Below are 19,355 nucleotides of genomic sequence, written 5' to 3' on the forward strand. Positions count from 1 at the left end.
ATAATTGAAGTATACTAAAAAAAAATTACTTCAGATAAGTCAAAACTCATATTTACTATCTAAATTAAGTCTTTATTTATTATTTACAGTTTTGTACAAAACATGTGCTGATAAAACACTGTAAATGACATACCACTAAAGTTAAACATTACTGGCCAGTTATCTTAAAATGCCCACAAACAAACATAACATCAGCTTTATCAAGTACTGTTTACACAAGTATTTATCCTGAGTTATATAGACCAGCTATTTCCACATACAATATTGTTTTTTCTTGTTTGGTTTTGAGTTTTTTTGCTTGTTTTGTTTTTTGTTTTTTTTGGTCACAATTCTATCATCATTTAAATATTTGTATCTTAGGCCATAAAAAAACATGTTCTCACCAAAAATAGTAAGGAAAAAAAAAAAGAAAAAAGAAATTGAAAAAGAATTGCTCATGAAAGGGCTGACGTATTATTTTGCCAAAACGTATACAATAATGATCAAATTTAACATCTCAAAATTTTAATAGTAAATTGAATTTACTTTTAAAAACATGTTTCATATTGTGTCAGTTTGTTCGGGCACTATGGACAAAGTGATCTCCTCCTCTTTTCTCCTGATGGTGAGAGACAGAGCAGCAGCGTTCTGGACCTTGTCCGTCATGTCCTGTGTGCGATGGACATCCTGCCCGTTTATGGACACGATCACATCCTGGTTCTGAATCCCAGCCCTGGAGAAGAGCAGAACAAACATGGCACTAGGTCAGATATGGGAGAGGAATATTGCAGTTTGTCGCATCATAAACATGAAAGAAAACTTGTACATGTTTATATGAATCCACAAGGAAAATACTGAAAAACTGTTTTAATGTGTGTCCAGCTTTGTTAAAACAAACATCAAAATCAATATTTTCTTGGATAAAACAAGACAAAACCTTCTATTATGAAATCCTTCAAGCCTTGTTGACTCCTGAAGCAGCTGACTGGTACCGGAGTATGGGGCCCAGGGCCCTTTGCTAAGGGCTGTCCGGTCCCTGTATGACCGGAGCAGGGGCTGTGTTCACACTGTGGGCAGTAAGTCAGCCCTGTTCCCAGTGCATATTGAACTCCGCACAGGCTGCCCTTTGTCACCAGTTCTGTTCATTGTTTTTATGGACAGAATTTGGGAGGGGGGGGGATTGGGGTCGAAGGGTACAGATGATGTCTTGATGGCTTTCATTTTGTATTGGACAGTTGATGAAGAAGGAGCTGAGTCGAAAGGAAAAGCTCATTTAGAGATAGTGAAGATCTCAGTCACACAGGAGGAGCCACTGCCGCCTCCACATTGAGAGGAGCCAGGGCATCTGTTCCAGATGTCTCCTGGATGTCTTCCTGGGGAGGTGTTCCAAGCATCGTCTCACCAGAAGGAGGCTCCAGGGATGACCTAGGATACGCTGGGGGGACTATGTCTCTTGACTGGCCTGATAACACTTCAAGATTCCCCCAGAGGAGCTGGAGTCCGGGGTGAGGGGAGGCTAGCCATCACTGCTTAAACTCCCAGATAAAGTAGAAGAACATGGATGGAAGATGTAACACAATCATCCATGGTGCCTTTGGAAAAATTTGTTTTGAGGCAGTAAACCCATTTCTTTTATTGAGCACTTTTATATCAATATTGTAATTTACAATGTAAACTGTAAATTAAACAAAAATGTAAATGGTAAAATAATAAAGTAAAAAAAAAGGCACAGTGCTTTAAATTATAAAAAAGAAAAAAATAAATAAATAAACAAAATCAATCAGTTTGTCCCTGCTTGCTTCTTAAACCTAAAAACATGTTTGTTTTTCATAAATAATATTATTTTATTTCTAGGTTTAGATGTGACACCTCTAACAATGATTAATTATAAAATCAATTCAACCTGACATTCCTAGACATTTGCAATCCATCATTCACAGTAAAACCTCAGATCTGTTGAGTGTTCCAGCTGCAGCGTGGAGGCAAACACTGGTAACCTTTAGGCAGGTTTGTTCATGTCCAGAGGTTGGGGGTACGAACCCTGCGGGACAGACTAAATGCTGCGTGTTCAAGGATCAGGGCTTAGTCATGCTAACACAGCTAACATTTACACAGCAGGTATTCAGAGAAAGTGATGGGGCTGTGCAGACAGGCAGATCACATACACTAAAGTCAGAAGTGTTTGTATTCATTTAATGTTAAATATTGAGACATATTATATTTAAACATATAAACATAATAAACATAATAACATAATAATAACATAATAATATAAACATAATATTGAATCGAATTGTAATTTAAGGCCATGCTACTTCCACAAGCTTTTGTTGCATTCAAATATGTAGCTTTCATCCAGTGACAGCAAACTATTTTAGAGGTGTGTTTGGCTCTCATAGTTGAACCAATTGGCTTCTCAAATGCACCATGGCTACAAATAGTACTATCAGCGGTGCACACAACACAACCCAAATGTCTGCAGTCCAATTCCTTGATTTAGTGCATGTGCTATTGTTGTGTCCTTGGGTAAAACACTAACAGATTTGTAGCCTTTATAACAATGAATATATAAAAAAGGATGCCCTATGTAATGCAGGTTGTGCAATGTTCGTTACATGAGCTGTGGTCCAAACTCTTGGTGCGGGGCCTGGCAGGGCGACCAGTTTGATTATAGGTGTAGTCAGCGCTACCCCCAACCGCTCCTGTGATGCAGCCTATAGAGAAATGTATGAACTATTACCATGCTATAACATTGTTCCCTCTTAAAACGTATACTTAGAGTTGTGTTTTGCTTTATTTGTGCTTGTTTGATGAATCCTTGTTTAGGTGTAAAAACAAGTGATTTTGAATTTCCCAGTTTTGTGACATAAGAGGTAAAAGTCCAGAAGTCTCCTGCGCTGTTTTTATGTCCATAATTCAAAATTTGAACATTTCTGCCATCAAATCATGTTCATTACAACTGCTTCTATTAGCATGTTGGAAAAAAGTTGCCAATTCTACCTGGGGCTTGTTAATTGAATAATAATCACCCCTGCTGCCAGTACAAGCTGTGTATTAGAGAAGTGAGAAGATAGCAATTATTGTAAGTTTTAAAACATGGAAAGTGACAATAATGACAATACATATAATGCGTCAGATTTGTTGTGCAATGTCAGTCCCGTACACGACACCTGTCTACATAAAGAAAGAGCAAATGCAATTCAGTCTTTTGCAGTCACTTTGTCAAAGCAAGCTAACAAAATGTAATTAACTTTTCACCATTTGAGTCACTGAAGTTGTCTACACACAGTATAAACAATGATTTATTCCAAGGCAACAGTTTTGGAGTATTTTACTTTACTTCTGTTCCTGTTGCTTAGAAACAGTCACTTCCCACAGATGGAATTGTGGGTAATCTTCTCTTTCAAATGAGATCTGATGCAAGAGGTACGCAAGCAAATATGTAAGTAAAGTAAATTCAAAGATGATTTTACACTGTATGTAAAGGCAAAATACCATACTATAAGAATACTACTTAACTTCTGGGGACATGGTAGTTGTTATTGCTTTGCCAATGTTCCTTAATGGCGCAATTCACTTATCTATTTCCATGGAGACAAGCAGCTCACAGGAATCTTGCATGTTTCTGTGAGATGGGGGGAGGGTTATTCACTTTTGCAGTTATTATTTTATGTGTGGCTTTTACCCCATTGTATTATCACATGCATCTTTAACATTTGTTTTGCCCCACCCACCTATCTGTTGCTCTTGGTTACCAACTGGCTGACACGAGACACACCGGGAACATAAAGTGGCACTGGCGCTGCTTGGTACTTTGGATGCGGCTGTCAGGAACGAGTTGGGTTGGTGGGGGGGACCACACGCAGCAGGTCGAGGAAGAACACCACAGGGCGAAGCACCAGTAGCGCCAGGGTGGAGAGACCTGCTTGTTTGGCGTGTAATAATAAGTCCAAGAAATGCTAATGGGGCTCACAAAGTCTGCTTAAGGTGATGAGTTTGTTTGGGCTGTGCTAGCCTGTGTCTACCTGGTTAGGTGCTGCCGAAGAGAGCAGTCTGGAAGCAACACATCCTACATGGGTCTCCGAGGATGACCTCATGTACAGGCCAGCACGAAGACCCCCCTCTCCAACGCAACAGCAGAGTGAGAAGCTCTGCTGGGGGTGTGAATGTCCCTCCTGCTCCACAAGCCTTATGGGTCACTATATACAGTATGGTATTTTAAAAGAATCGTTTGTTTTGCCCTATTCTGCCCCTCTGCTGTGTTTATGTGCGCCAGGTCCCTTGAGCAAGCTGAATGGATATTGACCTGGGCGATTTTACCCTTTGGACGCCTCCAGATTTTTATACATTTTTAACTTTTTATTTACTTGCCCATTTTATTATAGTTTGTTTTTTTGTTTTTTTTATCTAATTTTTATTTTCATTATGGACACTTGTGTTATTGTTATTGTTAAACATTGTATTTAATAAAATGCAATATTATTTTATACTGTTTTCAATTTTTGCATGATTTTTGCACGATTTTAACTCCCCTTCGGTTTTATTTCTACAAAAATGTGATATCTTTACTCGACCATAAGTAACATGACCCTTCCATAACCTTCACTGCGACATTTCAGTGAATCTTTCTGCAATAGACACAATTAAATAAATGTAAGATACTGTCGATAAGCTTCATGCCATACTGTGGAACAATTCAGGCAATGCAGAAACATTTCCAAGGAGACAAGCATGTGATGAACCCCCATCAAAGAAGGTTACCTAGTGCACCTTCAATGGATCATGCCATCTGGTAGACTTTCATCGTTAATTATTTATGATCTGTTTGATGTCGACCAGAATTCCTTTTGTTTTAAAAGACGTGAGCATGTCTGTCTTTCTCTCCCTCTTAAAAGTCAAACCTGTCCACCAGTCCTGAAATGGACAAAAATGCACACATCCAACTCTAAACCATGCAAAACAGCTACTAAGTCTGTGGACAAATTTTACAAGTGTACACTATCTATCTATCTATCTATCTATCTATCTATCTATCTATCTATCTATCTATCTATCTATCTATCTATCTATCTATCTATCTATCTATCTATCTATCTATCTATCTATCTATCTATCTATCTATCTATCTATCTATCTATCTGTCTATCTGTCTGTCTGTCTGTCTGTCTGTCTGTCTGTCTGTCTGTCTGTCTGTCTATCTATCCACACATATTTTTTAGGAGCATACATGGCATTAGAGGTGCTTTTTAAAAAATAAATAAAAACACTTTTTTCTTTCCCTTTTTGTAGTTGATTTTTCCAAGATCCTCAAAGGACACATACACAAACTTGACTTTTTTGAGCTTTTAACCATGTCATATTGTTGCCCTCTTATCAAAAACAAACTTGTGAGTTGTATTTTGCTTCATTCACATTTGTTCCATTAATCCAAAGTCATCTTCTCTGAGCACTCAGAAATGTTCTGGGTTTTCATTTTGCCTAGATTGTTGCATCAGAGTAAAAAAATCCAGGCTTCTCCTGTGCAGTTTTCAAGACCATAAACCATCACTGTACTCATTCTGCGTCAAATTATGTTTGACCAGCAACACATGGCTCCATTGGCAGAGTTAGTGTGTTTAAGAGTGTTTTTCAAATGTAGATATTATTTTATTTGATTAGTTATTTTATTTTTATTAATCCCATATTTACCAAAAACATGTTTAAAAGGGAATTAAAGCCACAAAAATGCATTATTTACTAGCTTTACATAGATATATTTAGTGATTTGAACATTTGACTTTGCTTTCACCATACCTTCAAATATGAGTTCATTTTTTTCCCCCAATCTTTATGGTCTGGTCACACAAAAATGAACAAACAAACAAATAAAAAATGCAAATTGTTTATATAGAGGGCTGTAGACTAACCTGGCTGCAGCTGTGCCTGGGATCACTTCATAAATGTACACTCCTGAGTCAACACCTGGAAATGAACTGTCTCTCTTCTTTAGCTCTGCAGCGAGACTAGAAAAAACAAATATAATTTAGTGACTCACTTCATAATGGCAACACATGTGCTTTGCTAATCATAATACACCTAATTTGCTTACGTTGGTGTGAGCGTCAGCATCCGGACGCCGATGAACTTCTTTTTTGACGGAGCATTCCCTATAATTACAGTACATACAAATAATTAGGTGGAGTTCACTTTGTAGAATCTGAGTTGGTGGACACAGACCTATATAACTCTATGGGAAATTTACAGTTTTTGAAAGAAATATCTAAATAGAAATTGACAAATATTAGCCCTAATCATTATTTGTTAGGCATTGGGTTCACAAACTTGCAATATTAATCATTTTAAATGTCTATATTACTCAAAATTGACTCTTGTAAGCTTTAAGCCATGTTATAATGTTGTTATTTAACCAAAAAAAGTTACCTGGAGTGGTGTTTTTTTGAGTGTTTTCATTTTGAGAGAAGCGTTTGTGTGTTTTGATGATTGTAACAGATCAGAAAATAGTGTTAATATGGGCCCTTTAAAGTCCTTTTAACTGACAGAAATCACATGTTTAGAGCAGTTTTGTTTATTTACGCTGACAGAGAAAATGTTGCACTTTCTGCCCGTTTTTGTTTCATGTGGATAGGCCCAGAAATTACAGAGATATTAACCATAAAACAGGTCAACAAATCTGCAATCTGGCAGTTAAACAGCACATTCCAATTCTGACCTGTCCTCCAGCTCAATTTTAAACTAAACAAATTCAACAATGTACTTCTCGAATGTTGTGACGCCATGTGAGCACAACCCATTCACATTCAAAATAGATTCATACAGTGGCTGTTTTCATCAGATCCCTCACCACTGCGCTGTCTGATGTGTGACTCTGTGAGGAATTGGCGTATCCTGTCTGCCGGGATGGCAAAGGAGATCCCCGCCGCTACTTTCAAAGTGTTCACTCCAATCACATCTCCGTCCTGTCACACACAAACACTCAACATTGTCAATAGAATACAACAATATTACACGAGAAAAGAAGAAAACACTGCTTGCTGTTGTGTGAAAGCTTAAGGTGGCATGTCGACTGAGCAGTTGGTTTGATTTCCAGGTCAGGTGGGACATGTCTATTGATATCTATAGAACTATGAGCCATTGAGGGGTACGCAGTAATTTCAGAAAAAAATATGGACATCTTTCCCATATGCAAATGCACAAACCACTATATTCAGCTGTTTTTCCTGAGTAAAATAGTCCCCTTTTCTTAAATAATTAAATAGCAGCCTATATACGCCCGAATTTGGAGCCAAGTTGCATATGTGGAATTCTATCATAGCAACCAAAGAGCCGATCTGGAGTAAGAGTGTTGAAGATAACGCCCTTTACGCCCGCACCGCTGGTTTGGCAGGGGAAAGGCACTTAGCAGCGCTGTCAATCAAAACTACCAACGCTACCAGGAGCAACCTTGGGAAAGAAGGCGCCTGATTTGTCTGCTATTAATGTTCATATCTTGATTTACGGACACAATAGCGAAATAAAAACACCAGGATCATGTAGAGTGGGTTAATACAAACAATTTAAGATTAAAATGACGAGTGTGACAGCAGCAGTTACACAGAGAGCGGTGACAGTTTTTCAATAGAAAGTGAATTGGAGCCAGAGTCGATGGAAGTGGAAGCACGTCCATGCTCACTTCCTGCAGTATTTGGAGCACAGTAGTTAGCAGGTTAGCTAGTATGTCCATTTATATATACAGTCTGTGGTCCAAACGCAGCAAGCAGAGAGGGTCAAGGTAGATTCTAGTGAGTTTGTGAAGTCAATTTGCATGTTTTTCTGACGTCTGGGTGGGTTTCCTCTGAATACAATCCAGTTTTACCCCCAAAACTTAAGTTAGGCTACTCCAATCCTAGCTCTAGTACTGCCATCACGCACTGCTCCAGACAGGTGACCCTATTGAAGGATGGGTCAAACGCAGATGACACTTTATCCCTTACTTATTGTGGTAGGAGCTGTGATTACTGTCCAAATACAGAATATCATATTTTTATAGTGCTGGTATATACAAATCCTTTACTTTCTTTGTCGTTTTTACCTTTCAGAACCACTGTATTTTCGTAATATATAAAATGAATAAATTTGTACCTAATGAGACTACTATTATTATTTAAATACAAAATACAACCAGAAGTTATCCAAAAATTCTTTAAATGCGTCTTCATATACAGATTATTGCTTTATTACATTTCAACGTCTCTTTTAAGCAATAAAAAACGTGTAATTGAACAAGCTCATGATCGATTGTTTTGATTAGACACTGTGGAACGTTCCAAAAATCTTTCATTAATACACTCAAAATACGAAGGAAGGATTTAACAACTACTTCACACAAGCATTTATAAGCACGCTAAACAGTTGTATTATTGCACTTTAATATTTCACAGTTGTTTTGTTATCCAGACGAACTTTGCCCCTCTGCCCACAGCCCAAGCCTCCACACTGAAACACAGCTCACCGCGCATTACGAAGGAGTGGATGTTCACAGATGCTCAGGGCTGCAAGCTTGATAAATAAATGCCCGGTGAAGATAATTTGAAAATACAGCCGCTATGCAAAGGGCCTTTCTAATCAGCGCGAAGAAATGTTACCACGGAGACGCGAACTGACAAGAAACACGACCCCAGCCTTCACCGCCATTAATAAAACAAGCAGCTTTGTCACACCGTAGCCCAAATGCAAATGAATGGTATTATCCCTCTGACATATGACATAAATCTTCTTACCAAATTGACAAGCGGGCCGCCGGAGTTGCCATACTGTGAAGACAAAAAAATAGAATTAGTGAAGTTGGCTGTGAATGTTTTGTGAGTTTGTTTGTGAACGGTTGTGATATTAAAGGTCTGATATGATAAATTATTCAGGCGCTTTGGAACTACTTTGGAGTTTTTTACTTTTTAGAAGAAGTGAAGCAGTGTAAATGAGGCTAAAACAGTATCTGCTCGCTGTAAACATAAACTGCACATAGAAGTGGACTTAGGGAGTGTGAAAACATCCATAGCAGTTATAGTGGCTAATCTGGAACCCAAATCCATATTTGGAAATCCATGGGTGCAACCAAAGAGCCAGAAATGTGGCTCAAAATTGATCAAAATACGAAAATTAAAAAAACAGAATTATGTAAATTGGGTTAAAACGAACATTTTGAGATCAGAATTAATAGCCTTGCAGCGACAGTTACAGAGATAAGAGAATCGTGCTCATGTTCAAAGTGGAGTGCGACGGTTTGCAGGCTCACTATGTCCATCTATATAGACAGTTTATGCTTCAAAGTTGTAATCCGTGAAGTTCCTCTGTGCTTTGAAAGACCAAGCTGTATTCTACTAACAGAGCCCTTATGCTGCAGATAATAAACTTCACTACAAGCAAATATTTGTTCCAACTCTCTCCACAGTGCGGAAGAAGTGCTGCACTGTGACATGAAGCAATTTTGTACTTGAGATTCATCTTCATCTTAAAGTTCTTAAAAATCTTACAAATGTAATTTTTAAGACCTCTACCAATCAATGTTGAGAAGTAATCTGGCCAGGCAGGGAAGGGGTCAAGCAAATAGCACTAAAAAGATAAGATAAGATAAGATATGCCTTTATTAGTCCCACAGTGGGGAAATTCCAGTATTGCACCGCACAGTTAAAGGACAGAAGGAAAATGGTACATGCAATAAAACAAGATAATAGATAAATAGCTTAAAATCATTTAAAAATAGACTTAAAAATAAACTAAAAATAGACTCTAATATAACATCTTCGTAAAGTGACTTGAGTAAAAACATGTTCTTTGTATGTTATTGGTTGCAGTTATTACTTTTTCATTAAGAAATCCTTTGTTAAATGATGGCTATAATGTTATAACCCACCAATAATTTAAGTAACATTACATTATCAGCAAGACGTCAACAACAATTAAAACAACAAAACAATCATGTTATTGGCTCACCATAGTTATTGACCTGTTATTACTTTATCTGCTAAATACAATTACATTTGGCCAAAATTATTATGTTTTTAGCCGCATTATTGGTTGCTACAAACCCTAGTATTATTACAATTTTGTTTATATTTTTCTGTCTTCTACTGTGGCGACAACTAAAAATAAATAAATATATGAACAAATACATGAATAAATAAATGAATGTAGCGAATATTAATGAAAGCCTAAATAATGCATAATAAGTCCTTGAATATCAAAGAGACTGGTGCTGCTCACGTTGATGATGGCGTCAGTCTGTATGTAGTCCAGGTCTGAGTCCTTAAAGCCCAGCTCCTGTCCGGTCCTCTGTGCTGTGCTGACGATGCCTGTGGTCACTGTGTTCTGGAGGGAGAAGGGAGAACCCACGGCCACCACGAACTCCCCAGGACGCAGGTCTGAGGACTGGCCCAGGCGCAGCACGGGCAGGGGGCTCTGAGGGATAGACGGGGAGGGTATGGTGGATAGGTTGTGTTAATGATATAACTTGTCATTTCAGATGGAGTGGAAAGAGCCTGGAAAGAGACATTATAACGTTCTAGCTAGATATAGATTAGAAGTGACCTGGAAGAGGGATCAGAATGCTATAGTGGGATTTGTTGTTTTAAGCCCCTGTACGTAAACATTTAGCTAGCAAATAAAGAAAAATAAAAGCCTCCAGAAAGTTACATAGTGTACCTTTAAAGGAACTGTGTAAATTTCATAAACATGCCCTATCTGTGTCTGCAGGTACGAGGTAAACAATTGTAATGGTGACTTACTCTTATTTACAAAAACATTAGACATGATGGTCAAGTTATTTATGTTGTAGATCATCCAATCAGAAAACAGAATGAATTAATCTCTCATTTGGGTTGGGTTGCACCTGCAGCCAATTATGAATCAGTGCTAGTGCAGCCTCTGCAGCTCAGCGAGTGAATTCTGGAGGTTCTGAACTTTCATATGAGGCATGGCCTGTCCATATACTGAGAATGACAAATGTACTCGATCTGCAGGTCAAGGCTCTGACAGCCCAGGTTCAGTTGTTATTGTAGTATTTATTTATTTTTTTTATGGTAAGAGCTCAGGCTACATTGTATTACCATGCAACTCAGTCAAATACTGTAGAATAATTTGGAATCAACAAATTGTAATGCTAATTTGTGTTGCCATAGCGCCTTAGTGTCTTCTGTCTGCAGGTTTTGGAAAACCAGGTTCAGTTGTAATTGTAATATGCTTTTCAAATCTGTAAGAGCGCAGGCTCCATACAATTCCTTTCATTTCACAATTAGAATAAATACAAGCAGATGACGTACCCTCCACCAGACAAATGACAATTCAGTTTTTCAATTAGTCTTTTTGTTTTTTTGTTTTTTGGGGGGCTTTTTTGTTAGAAAGAGACGAAAGAGACGAAAGAGTGGAATTTTGCAGTTTTTTTTTTTAGAATTTATAAATACTTTAATCAAGTGGAATGGTCAATCACAACTTAAAATACACATAAAATTAAGTGCATGATTGAGAATAGAATCTGCAAGGACACACCAAAACCATGAACCATGTTTCTTTAGTGGTCACATTCTCAGTACAAGTACATATTTTTTATTAATTAATTGCTTTTTCACTCAAGGTTTTCACATTGTGAACATTGTTACCTTGGGTTGTTCTTGAAGATGGATCATTCCCACAGAATAATACGTTTTATCTAACATAAAATGCAGGCTTATTGAAAAGTTGGATAATGTGCTCACTAGCAGAATGCACAAAGTTAGCTTCTGTCTCATTTGTTCTCACCACCAGGGGACGGTGCTTTGTATGTGAATATCTACATGTGTGCACAGCACATAGGTTGAAATTAAATAGCAGTAAGTCATGTCGTGGACGTGCCCTGGATGACATCAGAAAACCCATATATGCCTGACGCATCCATTACACTTTTCTTTCTACATTTCTCGCATCTCATTCTCACATACTGGAGTTCTGTCCCACACCTTTGGTTTCAGATCAAGGTCAATGGATGGCTCTCAGAGATTCAGGAACTTCTGTGAAAAGATGCCGTAGAAGTTGTTCAGAGCAGTTAAAGGGGTTCTATATATCCTGTATATTCTATCCTCAATCTCAGGTGCCTAAATCGTTATGTCCAGGTGCTACAGTTTCACATGTTACATACCACAAATGTTCTTCAGTCTGTCATGGAAGGGAACTGGTTTACAATTGTCGACTTGAAAGATGCTTACTTTCACACACCCGGGGTGCCACGGCACAGACAATTCCTTTAGCTTGCTGTCAGAGGATGAGGATACCAGTTGAAGGTGCTCCTCTTTATTCTCTTGCCCCTCAGGTATTCATCAGATGTGTGGCTGCAGCATTTGTACTCCAAGCCTGTGGAGTATGAATTCTACCATGCAAGAGTCGAGATCAAGCACTTAGAGACACATATATATGTAGTGGGGCTGCAAGCTCTTCATCTAGCACTCAATCTTCCTTCACTCACTGGCAGAAGCTCAGGAGCTCAGGAGCTCAGGAGCTCCACCTGTGAGCACTGCCTCATCTGCAGAAGATCAGGGCAGTACATCTGCCAGGTGTGCAGAAGTGGGCTGGGGGTTTTCTCTCAAAGTAGGAGTCACAACCAGGGCAGTGGAGATTGAACCCTGTTGCTGCACATGGTAGCCAGGAGCTAAAACAGACTGGCGTCTTATTGGCCAGGGAGAATATGGTTCCCCATGCTCCTGAAGCTGCTCAACAGGACGCCTTGACCTCTCCCTTAGACGAAGGATCTCTTATCACAGCTGGGAGGAAGCATCTGGCATCCTCACCCAAAGCGACTTCACTTGGACCTGTAGCCACTGAAGGGTTGGACTCCATGTTGACCTCTTGTGAGCATGGAGTGGTCTAGACAATTCTAAACTACCTCTACAAGAGCTCTGGCAATAACAATAGTTGGACACTATTTGTTGGTTGGTGTGGGACCACGTTATGGACCCGGAGCACTGATCTATAGCAGCACTATCTGTACTATCTTCAGACACTGTTTAAGAATGGTCTCTCTGTTTCAACTATTGCAGTGTATGTATTTCAGCCCCATCAATCCTTGATGGTCGGATGGTGGGGTCACACTCCTTGGTCACTCGGTTTTTAAAATGTGCTCTCTGTCTGCTTCCTCCAAGCCTTACTTAATGGGGCACAGTTAAGGTAAGCGTCAGTTGAGACAGCCGTCCTCCTTGCAATCTCCTCTGTGAAGCAGGTTCGAGAGCTCCATGCCTTGTCAGTTGCTGGAAACTGTATTTGCTGGAATTCTGATGGGTCTGGTGTCATCTTGTGGCCTAGCCCATTTTTCTTGCCTAAAAGAGTCTCTGCTTTTCATATGAATCAGCCACTTTATTTGTCTGTGTTTGCCCCACAGTCTGAACTTGGTGACTTTGTTGGTATTAAGTCATCCATTTACAGAGGTCAGAAGGAATGAAACAGAACAACTGTTATACTTGTAACTAAGGTTATATGAATTCCGGATGACAGCCAGAATTTCCTGTCAACCTGAGTTATTTGTGAAAAAGTATGTGTCAAGTACCGTAAATTTCGGACTACAGAGCGCACCTTGATATAAGCCGCACCAGCTAAATTTGAAGAGAAAATCAATTTTGTACATATATAAGCCGCACCTGAATAAAAGCCGCAGGTTTTCATATTGTAACATGAGATATTTACACAGAAAGACGGTGCACCGACACGCTTTTTTTAAACTGTGCCTGAAAATTGGCACCAACACGACAACAACACGGGATGAACACATCTGCAGGTTTAGAAAATAAAGCTGCACCAACACGGAAAATCTGCTTTTATTTCCTCTGAAAACTTTTGCCGTCTTTTTACATTGACCAAGTTGGATTCATTGATGTCGAGCTTACGTGCAGTGGCTCTATTTCAGGGGTCGGCAACTCGCGGCTCCGGAGCCGTATGCGCCTCTTTCAGCCTTATACTGCGGCTCTGCGTGGCTTGGGAACTGACACACACACAGCTCACAGTCCTGCGTAAAGAGCCCTGATTTTCAGACGCTGTGCGCACAGGGGTCAGGAGCAACTTTGGCCCGTCCCTAATGACACACTAATAAGCTCGTCCGTAGATGTATCATGAAAATCCTGCTGGAAATCGCCACAGAAATCTATTTGATGTAGTGATAAGTTTATTATCTGCTCTTGTCTCCGCGGTGACGTTTCACGTATAACACATCAGACACGACGCACAAAAGTAGAGCCACAAGCGAGTGAAAATGAGCCAAAACAAAAGTCTTTGGAGATCTTTTTAACAAAGGGGAAAAGGACAACTGAGGAGCCAGAAGAGGAGACTACGACCTCCAAGAAAAAGAAAGATAAATTTAACAGACAATGCCTACTTAAAATCTGGGTTTGTCGCTCAGGTGACTCACGCGCACAGAGTCCGCTCTACGTAACATACGGGAAAAGCAAATAAGGCAATGAAACCTTCAAAACTGCTTTGGCACATGGAGAATAAGCACCTGGGATTAAATGATACGCTACGAGTTTTTTTGTTGTTGTTTTTTTAAAGAAACTGCGGAGTAGAGTAGACATAATCACATAATCAGCGCGATGCATGATGCAGCGGTTTGGTGAGTTGTATTTTTTTAATGCACTTAAGTTGTTTTTGCCATATTTATCTGCCACGTGTAGAAGGCTTGTCCGTGAAAGTAAAACCTACATTATTCCGTTACATTATTGTTATTATACAGTGTTATCTTCATTTTAGATGTCAAAAAGTATTTGCGGCTCCCAGTGTTTTATTTTATGTGGAAAGTGGGTCCAAATGGCTCTTTGCGTGCGTGTTAAAGGCCGACCCCTGCTCTGTTTCCTTTCTGTTTCTTTATCTTAAAAACTGCATCATATCCATTTCATGATGCGCAAAATGATCGTTCAAAATCAAAACTAGTGAATTCTTCAGAGCAGAATCTTTCCCCACGTCTGTCTCACTTTTACGTTTACAGCTAGAGAGCGCCCCCCAGGGGCCGTTATCCAGTAAAATTCCATATATAAGCCGCACTGCTGTAAAAGCCGCAGGGTTCAAAGCGTGGAAAAAAAGTAGCGGCTTATAATCCGAAATTTACGGTATATATGTTTTTTTTTTAGTGATGCACGTTAATTAATGCAAATATGACATTTACAAACATAAAGTAACAGTGTTGGGTTGTAGCCTGCTCATAAGCTCAAATTAATTATATGTCCTGATAATGTTTCACACAGGCCACATTGTAAATCTTGTTTTATCTTGTTATTTTCCTTATATCAACAATATGCTTCAGATAAGCCATATTGTATCAGAGGGTTTCATGCTTTGCACAGTGGGAAAGGGGTGGGCCCGCAGCTCTGCAGTTTAAACAGACAAACTCATCTCACTGCACCATTGATGATGATGATTGAGAACTAAAATACAACTAAATACTCACAAAGTCCAAGCTCATCAGCCCCATAGCCCGTGTGTCAAACTACAGTGGTAATGCATGGACTGTCGCAGTGTCGGCTGCTTTGTGTTTTCATTCATCGTCTACCCTCTGGGAGTCATCTGGAATTCAGAATCTTAGTTTTGTGCGTTACCGTTCTGTTCTCAACACCTGCCTTTCCTTATCTCACCTGTCCACCTTAGCTACCATACTTGTAATGGCTCATCTTCTTTCTTATTACTGTAAAATTAGATTTGAATTTCACTTCCTGTTTGAGGGAAATGACAAGAATTATTATCATTCTTGGAAATATATCACCTGCAAAGTGGTAAATTTAATTCATGTTTCATTTGCAAAGTTCTGCACGGATCTGATCACTTTGTGTTTGAAGCACTTCATCGAATTGTGATTGTGATTGTGAGTGGGAGGGCACCAGGGCCACGAGGAGACTGTAAGGCACACTCAAACACACCACATTTGGACATGTAAAATTGACTCATTATTGGATTAAGGCTGCAAATTGGATCACAGTCATTCAAATTGCAATTTTAATGGTTGTAATTAGCAAATGGAGCAGCATAATTTCTTCTTCTGAAATGCATCTGATTCTTGTATTAATTTATAGCTTCACATTTCTGTCTTATCTCAATTGTTAAATGCCCCTGAACGTGTTTAATGTGAACTTTGCACTCTGATCACTGAACCACTGTCGCCCCAAACCTGACAATTAAATGCTTTGTAACTAGACGCATACAGTACACAGCAGATTTGTTTTGACCTCAAGAGCTGCTTACGTAATATATTTGCACTGAAGCATCGGAAAAAAAATCGTGGTCTTTAAGTTGTTTTACACACTTCTACTTAATCATTTGAATTTCTAAAATGCCTTGCAAATTAAATGAATGAATAACAATGAATAATGTTACAAATCTTTTCCATCATTTTCCCAGTGGGTGAAATTCCAGTGCTTCAATCCCTCAAAATGAAACATGCAATGCTTTCTATGTCCAAGTATTCCATAACACACGCCAACTCGGATTTGCTTCCAAATTTGCCTAAAAAGTGTTGTAAAAGAAAAATAAGCCCTAACAAGCCCGTTCCTGTCCGATATAATCATGTGGCAGGTTTAATACGAGACTTACACCAGCCCCATGTCCTCGGGTGCTGGGCTGGAAGCTCTTATCGTCCAGGAATGTGCCACTTAAAGATAGTACCATCGTATTCTACATCTGTCAATTATGGACGCACATAAGCTGAAGCAAAAGTGGAATTCTCAAGCTGTGGTGTGCGCGCCTGGAATGTAATAGTAGCCTTGGTATATATATATTTGATTATGTTTTGAGCTAGAACTGGTGTACATCATTCTTCAACGCAAAAATGATTATGATTTACTGACTTGATGATTTGAAAGGAGCTAATGACGTGCAGAATATGCATTTGAATAAGGTAATATTATCGAACCCTTTGGCAGATTACCAATGTTTTGTTAGTACTATTTTTAAATCTACTAGTCTAATGTTGTTTTACTCATGAAGATTTCAGTTTTTGCAATGTTAAGATTAACTTTTTTTTTCCCATTTTAGCTTGACAAACATATTAATCAACCTCATAGACCCAACCACCACAATCACTCACTATTGCAGGCGAATTATCCAACATTTCTCATTATCTTTTTATCATTTCAGCCTACATTTGAGGGAGTTATGAGCTAGTTCTTGGGCCAAAGTTGTCCAGACTCATAGAAACAAACACAACCACACATGAAGGGTGGAGTGTATTGCTCAAGGGCATACGGGCCGTTTGTGATCAGATTGACCATCAACGTTTCTTCCCCTCAAGCTATACTAACCTTTTTTTTTTTTTTTTAAGTTTGTCTCTTCTGAAGACATTGTTTACTAGTGTCAAATTTAATGACCAATCTTTTTTCTTGGTCTCACAGTTTGCAGATATTTTTCCCGTAAAACTTAAATTTAAATAAAATGCAGTTTTTAGGGTCAAAATGGGGCCAGTGTGTGCTGTCTGCATCTAATTATAAAGCATTTTTATCATCTGCAAATCACAAAGTAAGGCTGGTGCGGTGTTAGCATGCTAGTTGTTTGTAGTTGAATAATTAGGAATGAGTTAGAAAAGTGAGGAATAACTTTGGGCCCCTGCAAACAATTTAAAATAAGCTAGTTCTCTTTTTAACACAGTAAAAATCAGGTACAGCGCCTTTAATCTTTAGTATGTATCTTTTATTTGGATTTAAACAGTAATTTGTATGCACAGATATTTTAGATCTTTGCCGCTGTACTACACATCATGATCACACACATTGCTTGACCCACGCCTCTTTCCGTAGCAGCACCAACAGCTACCAAGTCAGAGAGAGTAGCAAGTGATTTTTAGTGAAGAACCAGGACAGATAAAATTACTTTTGCAGTGCCTCTGAGCAGTGCAAATTGTTGGAGCCACAAACATCTGGTTAATGTTGGAACATCACAGTAAGTTCTTGAGTCATCCCGGAAAATAAAACGGCAAATTTGTGGAGAGCCATCTGGCGTTATTATCATCAACGAACCTGCGGCTTAGCGAGGTAAGGGTGCCAGCCGTATGCAGGGAGAACTAACACAATTTTGGCTAAAATTTGTCATCCATATGTCGTGGTACAGCGTTTCAGGTTGAATTCCCAAATCATGTGGAGGAGTTTGCGTGTTCTTCTGTTCTTAGTATATCATTTATATGTCCGAACAATAAAAACACTTAAAGGAACTTACTATTAAAAAAAAAAATGTAAAAAAAAGTTCATTGTTTTTGTTGTAAAAAATAAATCAGTAGTAGGATTGTTATTGGTAACAGCTATATTTGATTTGAACATGTTTACGTCATATCTTAAACGTTACATCTTACATTTCAGTTAGTTATTAAACCTGTAATCTTAAACCAATTAAAATGATTTATTCATTCGCTCCTCATATTTGGTTTCATATCTGTCCTGGGGCTAACTGACCATTCTGCTTCAGTGGAAACTTTGACTACCACTCAGACATACTCAAGCAAGGTGGTTACACTTTCTTGCCCAAGGACACAACGATAGTGCACTTGTCAGAGCTGGGAGTTACCACTTGAGCCGCTTTTGCCCTACACTCAAAGTACTTTGAGTTCTATATAATTATTATTTCCCTACCACAACTTGTCTGGTGAAGAGTTTGCCCACTACTTGACTCAAGCAATAACTCACGATGTTATTGCTTTGCCTGGAATAAACAGTATGATATTAAACCCCAGAAACATTGGACACGATGGTTGTTAATGTAATAATGTGGTGTTTGCTTTCTCGAGACCATTAGCCAACCAGAAAGCAAAATGAGCCGCGCATGACACTCCCATTTCGGTTTCTGAAATCAAGTTGATTTAAACCTGATTTAAAAGGTCAGAGCACCTGCAGCCAAACATGAGTCAGTGCTAGTGCAGCCTCTGAAGCTCAGTGAGTGAATTCTGGAGGTTCTGAGCTTTCACATGAGGCCTGTCCATAGACTGAGAATGACAAATGTACTCTATCTGCAGGTTAAGGCTCTGGCAACCCAGGTTCAGTCGTTATTGTATTATTATTTTTTTTTTTTTTTAATGGTAAGAGGCCAGGCCCAGTCAGCTACTGTAGAATAATTTGGAATCAACAAATTTTAATACTAATTTGTGTTGCCATAGCGCCCACATAAAAAAACAAAACAAAACGTAAATTACATATAGCTCTTACCTCTGGCTCTATCTTGATGAGTGCGATGTCGATCTTCTGGTCCACATCTTTGACTGTGGCATCGTACTGCAGACCACTCTTCAGCTCCACTTTGACTCTCTGCTTGTTGGAGAGGACGTGAGCGTTCGTGACGATCCAGCCGTCCTCTGACACGATGAAACCAGAGCCGCTGGAGACGGACACCTCATCTGTGGAGAAGGGAACTCTAGATAGACATGG

General features: G+C 39.0%; 1 protein-coding gene across 1 annotated transcript in view; it reads right to left on the bottom strand.

Annotated features, from left to right (window-relative positions):
- Positions 1 to 540: 540 nt before the first annotated feature.
- Positions 541 to 19,355, bottom strand: part of htra4 (HtrA serine peptidase 4) — a 36,034-nt gene continuing 17,219 nt past the window's right edge. Inside the window, exons 3-9 of the mRNA XM_033972602.1 lie at positions 19,137 to 19,341; positions 10,216 to 10,410; positions 8,736 to 8,768; positions 6,821 to 6,935; positions 6,068 to 6,125; positions 5,886 to 5,981; positions 541 to 712 (exon numbers count right to left, since the gene is read on the bottom strand). Coding sequence (XP_033828493.1) covers positions 541 to 712; positions 5,886 to 5,981; positions 6,068 to 6,125; positions 6,821 to 6,935; positions 8,736 to 8,768; positions 10,216 to 10,410; positions 19,137 to 19,341 — 874 coding nt within the window. The remainder of the gene's footprint in view (positions 713 to 5,885; positions 5,982 to 6,067; positions 6,126 to 6,820; positions 6,936 to 8,735; positions 8,769 to 10,215; positions 10,411 to 19,136; positions 19,342 to 19,355) is intronic.

This window comes from Periophthalmus magnuspinnatus, chromosome 9 (genome assembly GCF_009829125.3).
Source record: "Periophthalmus magnuspinnatus isolate fPerMag1 chromosome 9, fPerMag1.2.pri, whole genome shotgun sequence".
NCBI classification, from domain to species: Eukaryota; Metazoa; Chordata; class Actinopteri; order Gobiiformes; family Gobiidae; genus Periophthalmus; species Periophthalmus magnuspinnatus.